The sequence below is a fragment of the Marmota flaviventris genome, chromosome 3 (genome assembly GCF_047511675.1).
Source record: "Marmota flaviventris isolate mMarFla1 chromosome 3, mMarFla1.hap1, whole genome shotgun sequence".
In the NCBI taxonomy this organism is placed as follows: Eukaryota; Metazoa; Chordata; class Mammalia; order Rodentia; family Sciuridae; genus Marmota; species Marmota flaviventris.
The window spans coordinates 88,755,613-88,771,680 of NC_092500.1; the positions used below are offsets into that span (position 1 = coordinate 88,755,613).

The 16,068-nt window shown below is 34.2% G+C and overlaps 1 protein-coding gene across 9 annotated transcripts in view; it reads left to right on the forward strand.

The window, feature by feature from the left end:
* Abcc9 (ATP binding cassette subfamily C member 9) overlaps nucleotides 1-16,068 on the forward strand; it is a 128,066-nt gene that overhangs the window by 23,359 nt on the left and 88,639 nt on the right. For 8 of the 9 annotated variants that reach the window (XM_071610099.1, XM_071610097.1, XM_071610098.1 and 5 more), the window contains 6 exons: nucleotides 1,100-1,252; nucleotides 1,788-1,943; nucleotides 3,794-3,928; nucleotides 5,726-5,888; nucleotides 9,559-9,599; nucleotides 10,508-10,650. In XM_071610099.1, the coding sequence (XP_071466200.1) occupies nucleotides 1,100-1,252; nucleotides 1,788-1,943; nucleotides 3,794-3,928; nucleotides 5,726-5,888; nucleotides 9,559-9,599; nucleotides 10,508-10,650 (791 nt within the window). Of the gene's footprint in view, nucleotides 1-1,099; nucleotides 1,253-1,787; nucleotides 1,944-3,130; nucleotides 3,189-3,793; nucleotides 3,929-5,725; nucleotides 5,889-9,558; nucleotides 9,600-10,507; nucleotides 10,651-16,068 lie in introns of those variants that run through there. The other variant, XM_071610103.1, reaches the window with a different exon arrangement.

The window sequence follows — 16,068 nt, forward strand, 5'->3', positions numbered from 1 at the left end:
AACTCTTCATACTTGTGCACACAATGGTTAGCCCAGATCTTTGATACATCAGGGTCCAATTATTATTAAAATGAATCAGATATTTCTAAGATTAAATACTTCTGTGATGTTTTGTGCCCACTTAGCTTAATGGCATGCAGATATCTCAATTCCACGTAGAGAGGTTCCACCTCCCTTGTTCCTTACATGCATTAGCCATGTTGATTTTCTGAGATGGAACAGAACTTGTGTATTTTTATATATCCCCAAGACAGATGAGGAATGGACCAGAAGTAGAATTTTATTAGCTCTCAATCATAAGAAGTGACAAGTGTCTTCATTACTAAAATTACTTTATCAAGTGTTATCTTTCCTTCTCTTCTAACAAGTTGCCGCATGCTATTGTTACAAACAAAATCAATCTGCTTTGTATATTCAAATGGTGAATTCAGTTATATTTCCACTAAAACAATTTTTCTTAAGTTATGTTTTGTCCCTGGAAGTGTTGCATGGGTGAAATCAATAGTCAAATTACTTACTTTATAATATATGGTTTGTTAATATAAATTAAGATATATGGAAATTAGAAAAAAATGCTATATATTATTAAAGTAATACAATTTACACGAATTGTATTTTTGTACCATTGGTCTTACTGACTAGTTATCAGTTTTGTGATTTCTACTTTTTTTTCTTCCATGTTTTTTATCGGTGCATTATAATTGTACAAAATGATGAGATTTGTTGTTGTGATTTCTACATTTAAATTAGATTCTAAACTAATGTTTTTTTTTTTTTCACTACAACCCGTTTAACTAATGAGAAATACATCTTTGCAGGAAATGAACTCAAAATTTTTTGAAATTAAAAGTTGCCTTTTATTCCACAGTTAGGTATTGCAAGCAGTCTTAATAATCAATTGGGGATTTTGTGCATTGAATTAGTTTATATTTGGGTCTTTGGTTATTAGGGGGAAAGCAATACTTACTTATTTAATAGCTGCGTTATAAGCATTGAGTTTTCATATTGAAAAGTTATGTGTCCTTTTAAAAATGCAAAGTGTACAACTGATAGATGAAAGGACTCATTTTAATTTTTTCTTTCTTTCTCTTGGGACAAGATTTCAGAAACCCTCTCATCAAAAGAATTTCTTGAAAATGCTTATGTTCTAGCAGTTCTTCTCTTCTTGGCCCTTATTCTGCAAAGGACATTTCTTCAGGCCTCCTACTATGTGACCATAGAGACAGGCATTAATCTTCGTGGAGCTCTGCTGGTATGTACAGGATTTGGTGATTTTTGTTTCTTGAAAATTCCATGCACCAGCCAGTTAGAGACATAGTAGTAGCTTCAGTTTTTATTTATTTATTTTCATTTTGTTTTCACTTTTATATTGCAGCCACAAACATTTCTAAGATCTACTTACTGAAAAAAGAGCTAATTTTAAAAAACCCATTGAATTTTTAAAAATTTTAAATTTTAAAAATTAAAATGTTATTTAAAATAACATCAAGAAGAATACTTAGAAACCTTGCACTTACTTTTTACTATTGCTAATTGCGCTTGAGCTTAGGTTTAAATTTGAGTGTATATTTTGATTATTTGCTAGAAAAAAATGTTTATATTTAATTGAGGACAAAAAGGAAGTGTACTAAAAAGGAAATTGTGGTTGATTTAAGAAACTGTTCATAGAGAATATTTTTTTTACCCTTTCTCTCAAAAAATTCAAAATTGTTTTATTTTCCAATGAAAGTAAATAATTATGATATTGATTGTAAGTTTAGGGTTTCATGTGCATTTTTTTCTTGTAGGCCATGATATACAATAAAATCCTTAGGTTGTCTACATCTAACTTATCCATGGGTGAGATGACTCTGGGACAGATCAATAACTTGGTTGCTATCGAAACCAATCAACTCATGTGGTTCTTATTCCTGTGTCCCAACCTATGGGCTATGCCTGTCCAGGTAAATTATTATAAGTAAGATTCTCATTTGCAGTAGAAAGAAAACAGAAGGAGCAGCAGTCAGTATTTAACTAGATAAAGGTTATAATTTTTGCATGTGCTTGATGTTATTATATTCTTTTTGTAGACAAGGAAGCTGAGACTCAGAAATGTTATGGTACAGGTTAAGAAAGTGGAATTTGGAATTATACTGCTTAGGTTCAAACATCTGCTCCACCCCACATGTGCCCAAGTGCTTATCCCTTCAAAAGTGTTACTTCCCTTAACTGTACAATGGAGGTAATAAACATACTTGCCTCATAGATTTGTAGGAATTGTCAAGTTGAAATAATTTGACATATGTAAAGCATTTAGCAATGATACCTAGCATTTTGAGGGCACTTAGTAATTGTTATTTGTGTCGTTGCCCAAATTCATGCAAGTCACAGAGCCAAGATTTGACCCCTTTCATTTTGACAAATTCTCTAATAGCATTTATAAATTATAGCAATTTCTTTACTCCATTCCATGGTTTTGTTAGCTAGTATATTATGAAATGTCAAATTTTATGAGATGGTAGAAACACTGAGAAGCTGGAGGACTGTTTCGAATGTAAAATAGCATTTTCATGAAGACACATGATTATTATCCAATGGGGTAAAAATAACAGAAGAAATAAATTCAGCTTTTTCTTTGCTGTCACAATGGATATTTATACTAAATTTTGCATCCTGTATATGGAGCTTATACTGTGGATCTCATTAGATGTTACCTATCATATGTCCTTGTGCACTATTCCTAATAAAGAATATATGATAATTTTAAAAATTACTATTTGCATTTTAATTTTTAATAGAAAATCAAGTCGAATAAAAACATGCACATATTGCCTGTTACAAAAGTAAGATAAAGATATATTTTGTCTCATTTTATTAGGTAGCTGTCTATATGGTATAATTTAAAGTGCACCAAAAATCCCAGATTGCACCAAATGATTATATCTTGGGTGATCTTAAGGAATATTTCATTCCATTGGAATTCCCTAAATACCTAATTGGTTATGTGTTGTGACATTCCCACCAGAAAGCTGTTGTCACTGGCACACATGCATAGATTGAATGTTTGAATTGCATGTATATGATACATCAGTTGACATTTTTGAGCTATGATAATGGAGCTGCTAAAAAAAAAAATCAGGGAGAAGAGGAGAGCAGGGTTAAATCCCGAGTCTTCAAAGGAAAAAGAAGACAGTGGCAAACCAGAGAAGGTAGGCATAAATAGTTCAACCTTGAGTTTTGGGCAACATTTAGAAAGAGAAGTGAGATAAGATGGGGCACCACCGGAGGATTCTTAACAGTTTCAGTTAGTCTCAGTCTTCTTGACATCAAGTGACTTTTTGAATCATTAAACAAGTGAGAAGCTTTCATCTACACAGAAACATCGTATACTCACTTATGATGCTGCCCCCTACTTCCCATTCCCATCGCTTTGAAAAGCTAGGACAATTCCAAAAGAATATGGAATGACAAATTTATGGTGAGTGTCAGCATTTCTGAAATTGTTTTTCATGTTCCTTTAAAAATTTAAGACTATTTTATAAGGTCAGAAGCATCATGGGGCCACTCTGCAACTTCATGCAATAAGTTGGTTTGACACCAGTTTTACAAATCATCGTACTAAAAATAAATTCTTAGTACTTAGCCCTCCCCAAATAAATCATAGTAAAACCCAACTGTCACAGTTGAGTTGACTTCCAAATAAACTTAATATAATAATTAAGAAATACTACATTTTCACTAAAAATATTTCCTTTCATGCAGTGGCTCCCACAGCTCCATTCATTTTCCCTTTTCCATATGTTTTTCTTCCTAGATCATAATGGGAGTGATCCTGCTCTATAATTTACTTGGATCAAGTGCATTGGTTGGTGCAGCTGTCATTGTGCTGCTTGCGCCAATTCAGTACTTCATCGCTACAAAGTTGGCAGAGGCTCAGAAGAGCACTCTTGTAAGTAACATCTTTTGGAAAATTTATTAGGAAAATCTAGTAGTGCTGTTTTATTTTTATAATATAGGAAGTTAATGCATACCACTTGGGATAATTTAGAAATCATTATATTTCATTTCATTTGTTAGGCAACAAATGTGTACTTTATATGTTGGAAAAACAATTTTTTAAAGTGAAATGGAAATTTGAAGACTTGATTGTCTTTGACTCAAGATACCAGAATCACACACACACAAAAAAATCTTGATCTTTTTAAGGGCCATGAAGTGATGAAGCTTTAGATCTTCTATCACTTGTCCAAGAATATTCTTAAGAATGCTTTGAGACCTTTGGATGTCTGTTACTCATGTGGAATCAATAGACGAGTGAAGGGTGGGATTTGGTGCTTCTGAAATTGAATTTCCTTCGGGTTGATTCACACCATGTGCTGACCTATGGGGTTACGTGGAAATGTTTTAGTGGCAGGGGAGAACATTTGTGGTCAACTTGGTGAACAAGGAAAAGCCCAATTATTGACCCACTCTGGCTTCAATTTGCCATGCAATCTCTTTGAGTAAGAATTAGCTTCTTTTGAAAAAATATTTGGAAATAATAAAATTGTTGACAGCATGTTTAGAAGTGAAGTTTGATTAAACATGAGCAAGACTGTGTAAATCAGGTGTGAAATGTAGAGATGCAGCTGCTGATGGAATCCTTTCTCAGGCTGGTATTTCCACTATGACAAGCAAGCTGTGTGCCACGCTCATGGATTTTATCACTTGTTTTTCTGCTGCTTCTGGTGAGGTTACTCATTATTTCTGTCTAAGCCATCTGCTCTTTTTATTTGAGCACACAAATATAGAAAGGTGTGGAATTGGACCTAAGTGTAGATATGACTATACTCAAACATCTGTCTTTCATTTAGTTGTTTATACCATATTCCTTCACTCATTTAACAATCATTTAATAGGCATTCAAGACCCTGTGGAGACAAAAAGATGATCAGAACACAGCCCATTTCCAACTTTTGCTTTTTCCTATCTGCCTTTTGGCCCCTCCACTATCCCTTTGGATAGTTAATAGGTCAAATTGTACCTTGCTAGAAATTCTACTCCCACTGTTTGGTGGTGGAGGGAGCTAAACAGCTGATTAAATTTGGGCATTGGTATCTGCTGAAAATCTCTCTATAATTAATCCCAGTTGTTAGTAGCCGGGGAATCTAATTTAGACTTTAAACAAAAACTTACAAAGAAGCATGGAGAAATTCCTGAAGTTAAAGACAATAGATTTGGTTTCCATAACTGTATGCTGAAGTTGTAATGTGAATGTCCACATCATTGTACCCTCACATCCCCAAATAAGAAGCAAACTAACTATTCCTAAATTCATTGGTTTTTTTCTTGTATGTGTGAATGATAGTGTTGAAGAGAGAACAGAATAGTTTAGATGTTGGAAACCTTTGTAAGTTTATTTATCATTTCTCAACATGTGTGTCAATGTTTTCTGCAGATATTATTCAAGGTAATCATATGAAACCGAAAAAAGTTCTTTTAATATAGTCTCAAGCAACAGAGACATACATGTTTTTAGGTGGAGAGAAATTTTGAGGCCATCTCGTTAAACTCTTTCTTCAACAGTCTCCTCAAGTTGAAAAGACTGAAACCAAGAGAAAATTAACTACTTCTGGGAATTTCATAGCCTCATGAGTGGCAGAGATGGTCAGAAATTGAGACCTCCTCAATCTGTGTACACTATTTAGTCCTGCCTTTCTGGTTTACTTGGATGAATTGCATTATACTTTATTCCTCTGTTTTATAGGATTATTCCACTGAAAGACTCAAGAAAACGAATGAAATATTGAAAGGCATCAAGCTTCTCAAGTTGTATGCCTGGGAACACATTTTCTGCAAAAGTGTGAAAGAAACAAGAATGAAAGAATTGTCTAGTCTCAAAACCTTTGCACTTTATACATCACTCTCCAGTAAGTTGCTGTTGCTCTAAGAACCAGTGATGGGAAAAGTGATCAACGAACACAGTCTCCTCAGTTTCCATTACAATCAGTGAAACATTCTAGGCATTAAAGGAAGCCTGTGTATTTTCGAGGCATGTGCTGTTCAGTAGCCCCTACCCACATGAAGCTGTTCACATTTAAATTAAAGACCAGGGCAAACACAAGGTTAGAGTCAAGTAGAACTGATTTTGATTCCTTGTAGTTTGTGTGTCCTGGGCCATTTTACTTTACACATAAATCCTTGGTTTCTTCCTCTGTGACATGAGGAAGATGATGTTATTAGGACCTATGATTAAGACCTCTTATCAGTAAAATTGGGATGGCAAAACTGGTTTTCAGTAAACATTTCTGTAAGTTGATTTGACTACACAACTATTGCTATTTTTAGCCCCAAAGATGCTTTGAAATTATCTACAAGATTTTTTTTTTTTATCTCTGAGAGCTTATGACATGTTTTCTTGAAGACTGTCCTTAAAAGACCATTTTTCAAAATTGAGGGGAAAATATCATTTTCAAGCAAAAGAAGTCAAACTTCATTCACATAAAACTCTTTTTTCCAATGCATTTCAAGAATTTTTAAATACAATGTTTTGTTCTCAAAGTATGATGCAGCACTCTCAAAAATAATGGGCTCATGTGAGTACAATTTACCAAACTTAGACTATCTCTGCTAATATTTTATTTGTGAGTCAGTTTTGCTCATCCCCATTTTCCCCAAAGACCTTTGATAACTGAAAATTTAGAAATTTACATGTTGTTTTTTCTTGAATTATAAATGACTTCAGATCTTAGAGATGATGAATGCTTCTTTGTGAAATAGGTTTATTGAAATTATCGAGTGTATACTCTATTATAGGCCCTGGGTCAAGTGCTTTGTATTCACTATCTCATATAAACACTGGCAATGCCTAGTGCTCAATAGCCCATCTTCAGTTTCCTCATCTAAAAATTGGTGTAATATTAATACCTGCATCATAAGAATGTTGTGAGAACCAAATAAAGCCATAATGTGACACTACTTAGGAAACATTAAAGTATTAGATGGATATTATTTGTAGAGCACCAGGCAAAGACCTTTTAAAAAGAAAGAAAGAAAAAGAAAAAAAAACTGACATTGTAGGATACTGGATACTTTTGGGTCTTTTAGGGCAACCTGCCTTGAAATCACATCCAGACTTAGCAAACTGGCAGCTATCCAATCTTGGTCTGTTGCTTGATGAAGCCTCAGTTTCCTCAATGATAAGCTAGGATGTATTAATTGTATCTTGGGGAATTAAATATGGTAGTATGTGTATAGTGTTTAGAAATGGTATCTGCAAGTATTAAAAAGCAAAGTTAAACAGAACAAATAGTAGTAGAACTAAAGATCCATTTCTACTTGTGCAATCAGTGCTTTTCTTGCTTGAAACACTAATTTAAGGGAAAATAAACTGTTGAACAATTTTTTAATCTCCATTGCCAAAGGGTCACATGCTATTTATGTGTTTAATTCATTGGAAAGGCAAAGAAGACTCTATTTTTCTTTTTCCACTTTGATAAAGTTTTATAAGGAGAAGTAAAAAGAAGATGAAGATTTTTTTGACCAGAAAGATCTGGGTTTTATTCCAAACTCCATCACCTCCTAGTTTAGAATCACGCATGTGACCTTTCCTAAGCTATTTCCTCATTATTGTGTAGTGTTATTATAGACATTATTGAGAATGGGGCCAGGCGTTGGTGCACGCCTGTGATCCTAGTGACTTGGAAGGCTGAGGCAGGAGGATCAAAAGTTCAAGCCAGCTTCAGCAACTGCAAGGCACTAAGCAACTCAGTGAGACCCTGTCTCTAAATAAAATACAAAATAGAGGTAGGGATGTGGCTCAGTGGTTGAGTGCCTTTGAGTTCAATCTCTAATACCAAAAAAAAAAAAGAAAAAAAAGAAAGAAAAAGAAAAAAGAAAAAAAGAGAATGGGTGTAAAATGACAATCACACGTTAGTTATTGTGAATTGTTTAAATTATAGCAGAGCAAAATGGTGCCAAGCATAACACTGGGCCACCAGACTGCATGGGTTCAAATCCCAGCTGTGTGGCCATGAACTTATCCTCATCTACGTAATGAGACACTAAGGTATCTGCTGCCTGTATCTTGGACAGATTGCTGTCTCAGAAGTTATCAGAAAAGTGGTAGTACTTCTCACTCTTTCTCAAGAGGAAATTATTTAAAGATGCAGAATATAAATTAACTCTAAATAATAAGGAAGGTAAAAGAAATAGACTTAGAAATAGGGTGGCAGTAGAGAAAGAAGACTGAGGCAGAACCGTGGCTCCTTGTCTCTGCTAGTATGAAACTGGATCAGTGTTTGAATCCTAAGTACTGCACAAGAACTTATATTTGATAACTAATTTCAGGTTATACCTGCAAAAGCAGTGTGATTCTGCTGTGGACAGTGGAAGGGACAGTTCATGAGCTAGGATGCTTTATTTTAACCCAAATCTTCTTCTCTTGAAAAACTGAATTCTAACACTCACTATGCCATTGCCTGGCTCTGTGACACTTCACTTAATCTTTTGGACCGTTGGACCCTAAAATTCTATGACTTATGAACAATATCATAATAAATTGCCAACTTGGCATTTTTATTTTTATTTATTTATTTTTAAAATATTTTTTTGACATAACATCTTTATTTTATTTATTTATCTTTATGTGGAGCTGAGGATCAAACTCAGTGCTTCACACATGCTAGGCAAGTGCTCTATCGCTGAGCCACAACCCTGGCCCAGGCATTTTTATTTTTACAATGACTTTCAAATGCTAGTATTTTAGCCTAAAATATGAGTTTTCCTTGTTTAAATTATATATACCATGCTTATCAATGATAATGACATATTTTCCTGGAGAGAGATTTAAATAAGCAGAAGGTCTAAGATATGGAGTTAGTTTATTTACTGAAAGATACATAAATAAAGTTAATATCACTACTGGTAAGCAAACTTCCAAAGTTTTGTCAAATTCTTTATCTCTTTTTATTTTTTATTTTTTTTGGTATTGGAGATTGAACCGCAGAGCATTTAACCACTCAGTTACATCCCTAGCCCTTTTATATATTTTATTTAGAGACAGGGTCTCACTAAGTTGCTTAGGGCTTCACAAAGTTGCTGAGTCTGGCTTTGAACTCCCAATCCTCCTGCCTCAAATTTCTGAGCTGCTGGGATTAGAGGTATGTGCTATGGTGCCTGGCCAAAATCTCATTTTTAATATGCATAGTAACCCAATTTTCATGTTTAAATTAGGTTAGTAAACCAAACAAAATAAACTGTAAAGCCTCTCAAGAATGCACATTTGTTAAATTCTAATAATTTGCATCATTAAAGGATTATTTTATCCAAGTTCCATTGTTGTAACATTTCATAAGAAAAAATAATTCTTCAATAAAGAGAAAGAAATAGTTTCTGGTTAAGAATAATATGTGGGAGCTCATATAACCATAGAAAAGGAGATACCGACTGGGAAATGTTTGTGGACTCCAGACAAAGTGTTATTTAAAACGCTTTGTCTTCCTGTCTTCAAGGAATAAAGTAATAATAGATGATTAATTAAAATTACTGAAAATGTTTTCACAGTTCAATGAAACTAATGTATTTAATTTCTTTCCACAGTCTTCATGAATGCAGCAATTCCCATAGCAGCTGTTCTTGCTGTAAGACACTCTTTTTTTCTTGTAGAAATGGAACCAAGTCAGTGTTTATAAATGATGTAGGAACAAGAATGTGTGGGTGGTAATATATATTTCTTCACTTCTGCCATTTCCTTCTTTGAAATTTCCATTGCAACAGTTCTAGTCCTGGTTTTCATAATCATGACACTGTAGACATTTTGGCCCATGTAATTCTTTATCGTAAGGGGGTGTTCTTGGCATTAGGATGTTTAAGAGCATCTCTGACTTCATCTATTGGATGTCAGAAGCACTCTCGGTTATGACAATCAAAAATGTCCTCAAATGTTGGCAAATGTCCCCTAGGAAGCAAAATTGATAATAGTTGAGAACTGACTGTTCTAATCTCAATGACTTGGCTCCTATACATTTTTACAAAAGATGGTGCAGAAAATGTTAAATAATTCCATTATATTTCATGCTAAAATAACAAACCCAACAACTGGTATTATTTTTAAAAATGTTAATAAGTCTTCATTGAACACCAAAACTGCAGGCTTAATACAGATCCATCAACCAGGAGAACATTCTTTTTTCTCTAAGCATGTTTAGTGTAGGTTGGAAAAAGCCTGAAAGGCTGTTAACGATTCTGAGTTTTCTATCAAGTTATTCCTCCTACTCAGTAATTTGACAGAAATCAGTTTCCTATTCTGTAACTAGAATGTGTCCTGAATTCCTCACACATTTATTGCTAGGATGACATGTAAACCAGTAAGAATTCTTCAATAGAAAGTATTGTTTCAGTTAGGGAGTTTGGGATAAGGTAATTTGTTTTCACAGTTGCAGAGATATATGTTAGTTTTATAAAATTTTATGTAAGCATGTGTGTAGCTTTCTCCAGCAATCACTAGAGAGATTTCTTTCTTTTCTTTCTTTTTTTTTTTTGTGCATAGACATTTGTGACCCATGCATACGCCAGTGGGAACAACCTAAAACCTGCAGAGGCCTTTGCTTCACTGTCTCTCTTTCATATCCTTGTCACACCACTATTCCTGCTCTCCACAGTGGTCAGATTTGCAGTCAAAGCCATCATAAGGTATGCACTAAAATGTCTGGAATTCTTTGCTTGTAGAAACAATATGTGCTCCTGGTAGTAAATTTGAAAAGTTGTGAAAAATAACATTAAAATCACTACTCAGAGATAATCATTGTTAAAATGTTGGTATGCTATCTTTCAGTTCTTTATTTATTTCATATAAAAGTGATCATTTTAAAATTTGAAAAATGAACTTCTGTAATTTTTGGCTTCTTCTTTCAGTTATTGTTTTTATTATGTTCCCTTAGTTTTAGAATACTTGAGGTTTACTGGTTATTCTGTAGTCCATTGTTTATAAGTATTCTTTAATGATGATCTTTATTTTATTTTTTAAAATTTGTTCTTTTTAAATATACATGACTATATATTATTATACTCTGCTAGAGTGTAATATTCTGACATATTATATGTACATGGAGTATAACTTATTGGAATTAGGATCCCATTTTGTGGTTATATATGGAGTTTTATTGGTGGTATGTTCATATATGAACATAGGACAGTTATGTCTGATTGGAAAGACAATGGAATGACATGACGATCTTTTTAATGGAGATTTAGAATGCTTCTGTTTTCTCCCTAACATATAGCATTGAGATAAACAACTTTGTTTGTCTTTGCACTTTTCCCTGATGGTTTTGGTTAGACTTACGGAAATGATGGTAGCAGTTCCCATAGTATGCACATCTTTAAGGTCCTTGCTGAACATGGCTATGTTGTTCCCACTGAGGAAGTGGTAGTAGGTCAAAAGGTGTGTGTGTGTGTGTGTGTGTGTGTGTGAGAGAGAGAGAGAGAGAGAGAGAGAGAGAGAATTTATTAATATGTTCTACTGAAGCCATGCCAATTTATGTTGTACTGGCAGTGATGGAAAATATTCCCATCTACACTTCATATTCTGTTTTAATTTTAGTTAAATCAGGCAAAACAACAACAACAACAACAATAAAACAGGTTCATAGTCTGAAAACAGAAAGATATGCAGAACTATTTGGTGTTTTGCTCATTTTAATATGCTTTTAGAGTGTTTACAACCAGTGTATTCTTTGTCTTACTTTTATCTTCCCATAATGCATAACTGTGAATATGGATGTGATGTGATAATGCCAATTTCCTAACCATTTGAAAGCATGTTACCAAGCCACGTGTACTATACTGTGTGTAGTGTAGCTACTGTATTCTAGATTCTATTATAAGCAAGGAAGCCTTAAAGTGGTATTTTTGCTTTTTGCTATACAATTTTTATAAACTTTATAAAATCTCAGCATATTATGTAAACAGTCATTATATTTATATCTGGCCTTTGAAAAACATACCTAAATGTTAGAAAACTGGAAAACTGAGGCCTTAAATATATGGAGTATGCTTTTTGCCATTGAGAGCAATGTAGATCATCTCTCATAAGATTTTAAAAATGAGATCATTTTCATGGTATCTATGTATTAGTGAGAAAAATAGTATTTAGTGTTCAAAATACCAGAATCTCCAGTTTTAGGCAATAGTTTACATTGACTTACCAGGGGTTTAATTCTAGATAGCATTTAAATGCATATAAATTATCCTATTATAAATTAAGCTCTGCTAGAATACAGTGGTTATCATAACATAGCTTCAATCCTGTTCTCTAAGTTGTGTCATTAATAACATTTCGGAAGCTGTTAGAGTTTAAAGCTCAGGCCCTCTGGCCTCATCTGCCCTCATTTTCTTTTCTTATTGTTCTGTCTTCTAAACCACTTGCATAGATCCCTAGCCGCACTGTGTAGCACCACTTCCAAATTAGGCAGTGCTCTGGAAGAGAAGCTACTTCAAACAATAAAATTGATAGATGGCCAGGGTCTGCTATTTTGGTCATTATTTTCATTTTCTCCACTTAACTGCTATCCCTTTCATGGTTGCGCTATTAATTGGAATTTGACTTTGCACTCTAAGTGGAGATAAAAAGCAGCTGATGACTTACAACAAAAAACTCCTCTGAAACCAGGAGGTTATCAAACATCAAAAGGACTCAAAGAGTTGATTTGAAAAAAAAAAAAAAGATAAAAGTAATCCAGGAGTGTTTCTCAAATCCACTGTATACAATTCTGCTGTAGTAAATCCTGGTACAGTTGTGGGTGGATAATGTCCCTTGTGTATTTCTTCATAGCATTCTCCCTTCTGTACATCTCAGAGAAAAGGCATTTGCCAATTTGATAAAGACCAGTCTATGTTCAGGGCTCAGTTCCAGATTACCCAAGCCATAGGCCAAATAGACTCTGCTTATACAAACTTGCTTTTCTAAAATGACCTTCAGTGGTTGATTTACGGGTCCTACAGAGATGGCTGGTCAACAGAGGATGCCAATACTTTTTCCCACTGTGTGTTGGTTCTGGGAACCCAAATGAACATTTTCCCAGTGTTGATTGGGCTCAGCATTTTCCTCTGTGCCTGGGAACCCGTGATCAGTCTTTGATGCCAGTTGGCCCACAGTGAGTTGAAAGGCCTGTTTATAATCGGAGACTTTGGTCAGCTGATTTTGAAATCTCCTCTTCAGGACTGTGGAAGTCATAAGTTCTTTGATGCACTCTTAATATTTGGTGGGTTAGAATGGGCCGAAGCATACTCCCAAACTTGTGTCATGCATGCATGTAAGAAACTTGGAACCTTTTTTACCAAAGGAAAATTCCATGCCATGTAAAATTCTCTGCTCCCAGAAAATTTTATGTTTTCTTTGGAAAAAGTTTATAATATATTAAATGTATCAGAATATTATATATAGTAAATACATATTTAAATTTAAATAAATATTGAATAAATATTTATTATATACATATATATGATAAAAGAAAGAGGCAAATATGCTTCAGGCTGTCTTCTTAAACCCACAGTATCCTGTGTTTGAGTTTTCTGGACATTTTATGGTACAGAGTTACAGTCTTTATTTGCAAAACAGACTGAATAAAAGCCACTATTATTTAAAGTTTTAAAACACTTGAACAAGAATGAGGTCTTGTTTATTGTTTTTTGTTTTCCATGATGCTGTCTTACTTCTCTATTTGTTTTATTTGTTAGGAAATAACTTATGTGTTGTGCTTTTCTGGAGGAGAATATGTTGTATCCCATAAAAGCAATGTGAGTTTAAGTATCTGGTACTTGATGTATAATTCAATATCTATGTCCAGAGATATTATTTGCCAAGGAAAAAAAGTATAAAACAAATTCCTCACTTTGTTGGGAAATGACTTTGTGTCCTTTCTCTCATGTACCTCTCCCAAAGGAATTTATGCTTGGCTTGTCTCCTGCATTACCTTCAGTCAAATAAATTGTTACTGATATTTATCAGATAGCATACTTATGCTTTGGCTGGGTCTCTATATTTCATTTTATAAAATTTCATAAATCCTATTGAAAAAACATGCAACTGCCAGCAATGAAATCCATTATTTCTAATGAATAGACACTTGTCCAAAGTGCCCATGTTGTGTTTAAACTCCCAAAGTAAACTTTGAGAATTGAAAAAGTAACATGTAAGACTAAATCCTTAAATATTTTTGTGAATAATCTAAACAAGTGAGAAATTAGTAAAATACTGAACTATAGTGGCTATGGAGGCAGGATAGCAAATTGGCAATGAATGTACTTGCTTTCAAATCACAACCATGGAATACTCATTGTTCAATCACAAGTAAATTGTTCAGTGTCTCTATAGTGTAGCTTCCTCTCTTATCAAATGAGAAGGATGATATCACCTGCTTATGGTGATTGAGAAAATTAAACTAGATAGTCTATTAAAAAGTACCTAGTGCATTGCCTAAATATTTTATATATTTTGCATATCTCCATTTATGCATTTACCACCACTGTGCTCATTTCTACTTCATGCCTCTGAGCATCTTCTACAGGTCGGCATTCATTTGTGAATGCTTTAGTTACATTGCTAGGCATTGGGAATTGCAAAGATGAAGAGACAACTAAAATGTACAGGGAGTGCACAGTTTGGTTGGAGAGACTAGGAAGGGAAAGTAATTCTGATATGTTGTGTTTTTTTATGAGCCTTACACAGAATGCCAAGAACCATGTGTGAGGACTCTTGTAGCTTACTGAGAAAGAAGGGAGACTCTCTGGTTAGTGAAGTTTTGAAGAAGGTGGTAGCTCTTTCCCAGATTCCTAAAGAATACATAAGACTTGACCAGTTGGAGGAAAAGGGGAAAGGTACTTTATCAGAAGGAGCCAAGATTGAGTAATTAGGTGAGAAATCTTGGTATATTCAGAGGAGTAAAAGTGGTTCTGTATAGCTGGAGAAAAGATTCTGATATGAGAAGGGAAGTAGTGATGAGCTTTTAGATGATGCTAAAGATGCTGAGAGATGAAGGGTGCCATTTGTTATTTTAGGAGAAGGACTGTTACATGATTAGATTTGCATTTTTAAAATATAACCTTGGCAGTGTGGTGAAAATTACTTCACCCTTGGTCAGGATTCATGCATTTTCCATAGTTGTTTTGTCTCTGTGATTCCTGAAAAGACCTCATATGAACAGGAAATGCTTTTTGTATTACCCATTTATTCATTCATCAGACATTACTTGAGGAATTGTTATGTTATATTTTAGAATTGGGCTAAATTCTAAAAATGAAAATCTTTGCTCGTAAGGAGTTCACAGTCTAATGGGAGATATAGATGTGAAACCACCAACAACAAAATAGCAGCACAGGGACTTTTCAGCCAGTGATCCTAGGTCAAGGGAAAGGAGAGGTTTAGAGAAGGATTGGTATTGTTCATTGCAAATGGAGTTCCACCATGGTATGTTACCAAGAGGAGAGAAAGTTCTCCCCACCCCCAATTAAGGTCAGGGATCATTGTTTCCTGATGTTCAGCAAGATTGAGGCTCATTTATTTCATAAAAGCATTAGTAAGATTTGTGTGTATACCCAAAAAGTGAACTGAAGAATTGAATCAACCAGTTTTACTGTCTGAATCATTAGTTTATTTCTTCTTTGATTCATTGAACAAGCATTCATGGAGAAATGTGTGCCAAATGCTGCTAGACTTGAAGATACAGTGGCACATGAATTTGGCCTCCTCACTTCTCTTTCTGTTCAGGGGAATAGTGCAAGGTTGTTTACAGCCATGATTGACAAATCTGTGCTCCTTAAAACCAAATATCTTCAAACCATTAGAACAGAATGACAACTAAAACCTATAAAAGTACAGAAGGGATTTCTGCCATTTAAGACAAATAAAATGCTATTTCATAAAGCATTTCTAATGCTGAATCTTTCCAGTCTATATGGCCAGACTTTCCTAACAAAGACTCAAAGAGATTATGCAAATCAAAGTTTTCCTTAATCATCTCTCTTAATTCCCTGAAAGTACAGTTTGGAAGCTAGTGATTAGACTGGCTCAATGGATGTTATCTATCTTTATGTTTCTATGATATACAAAGT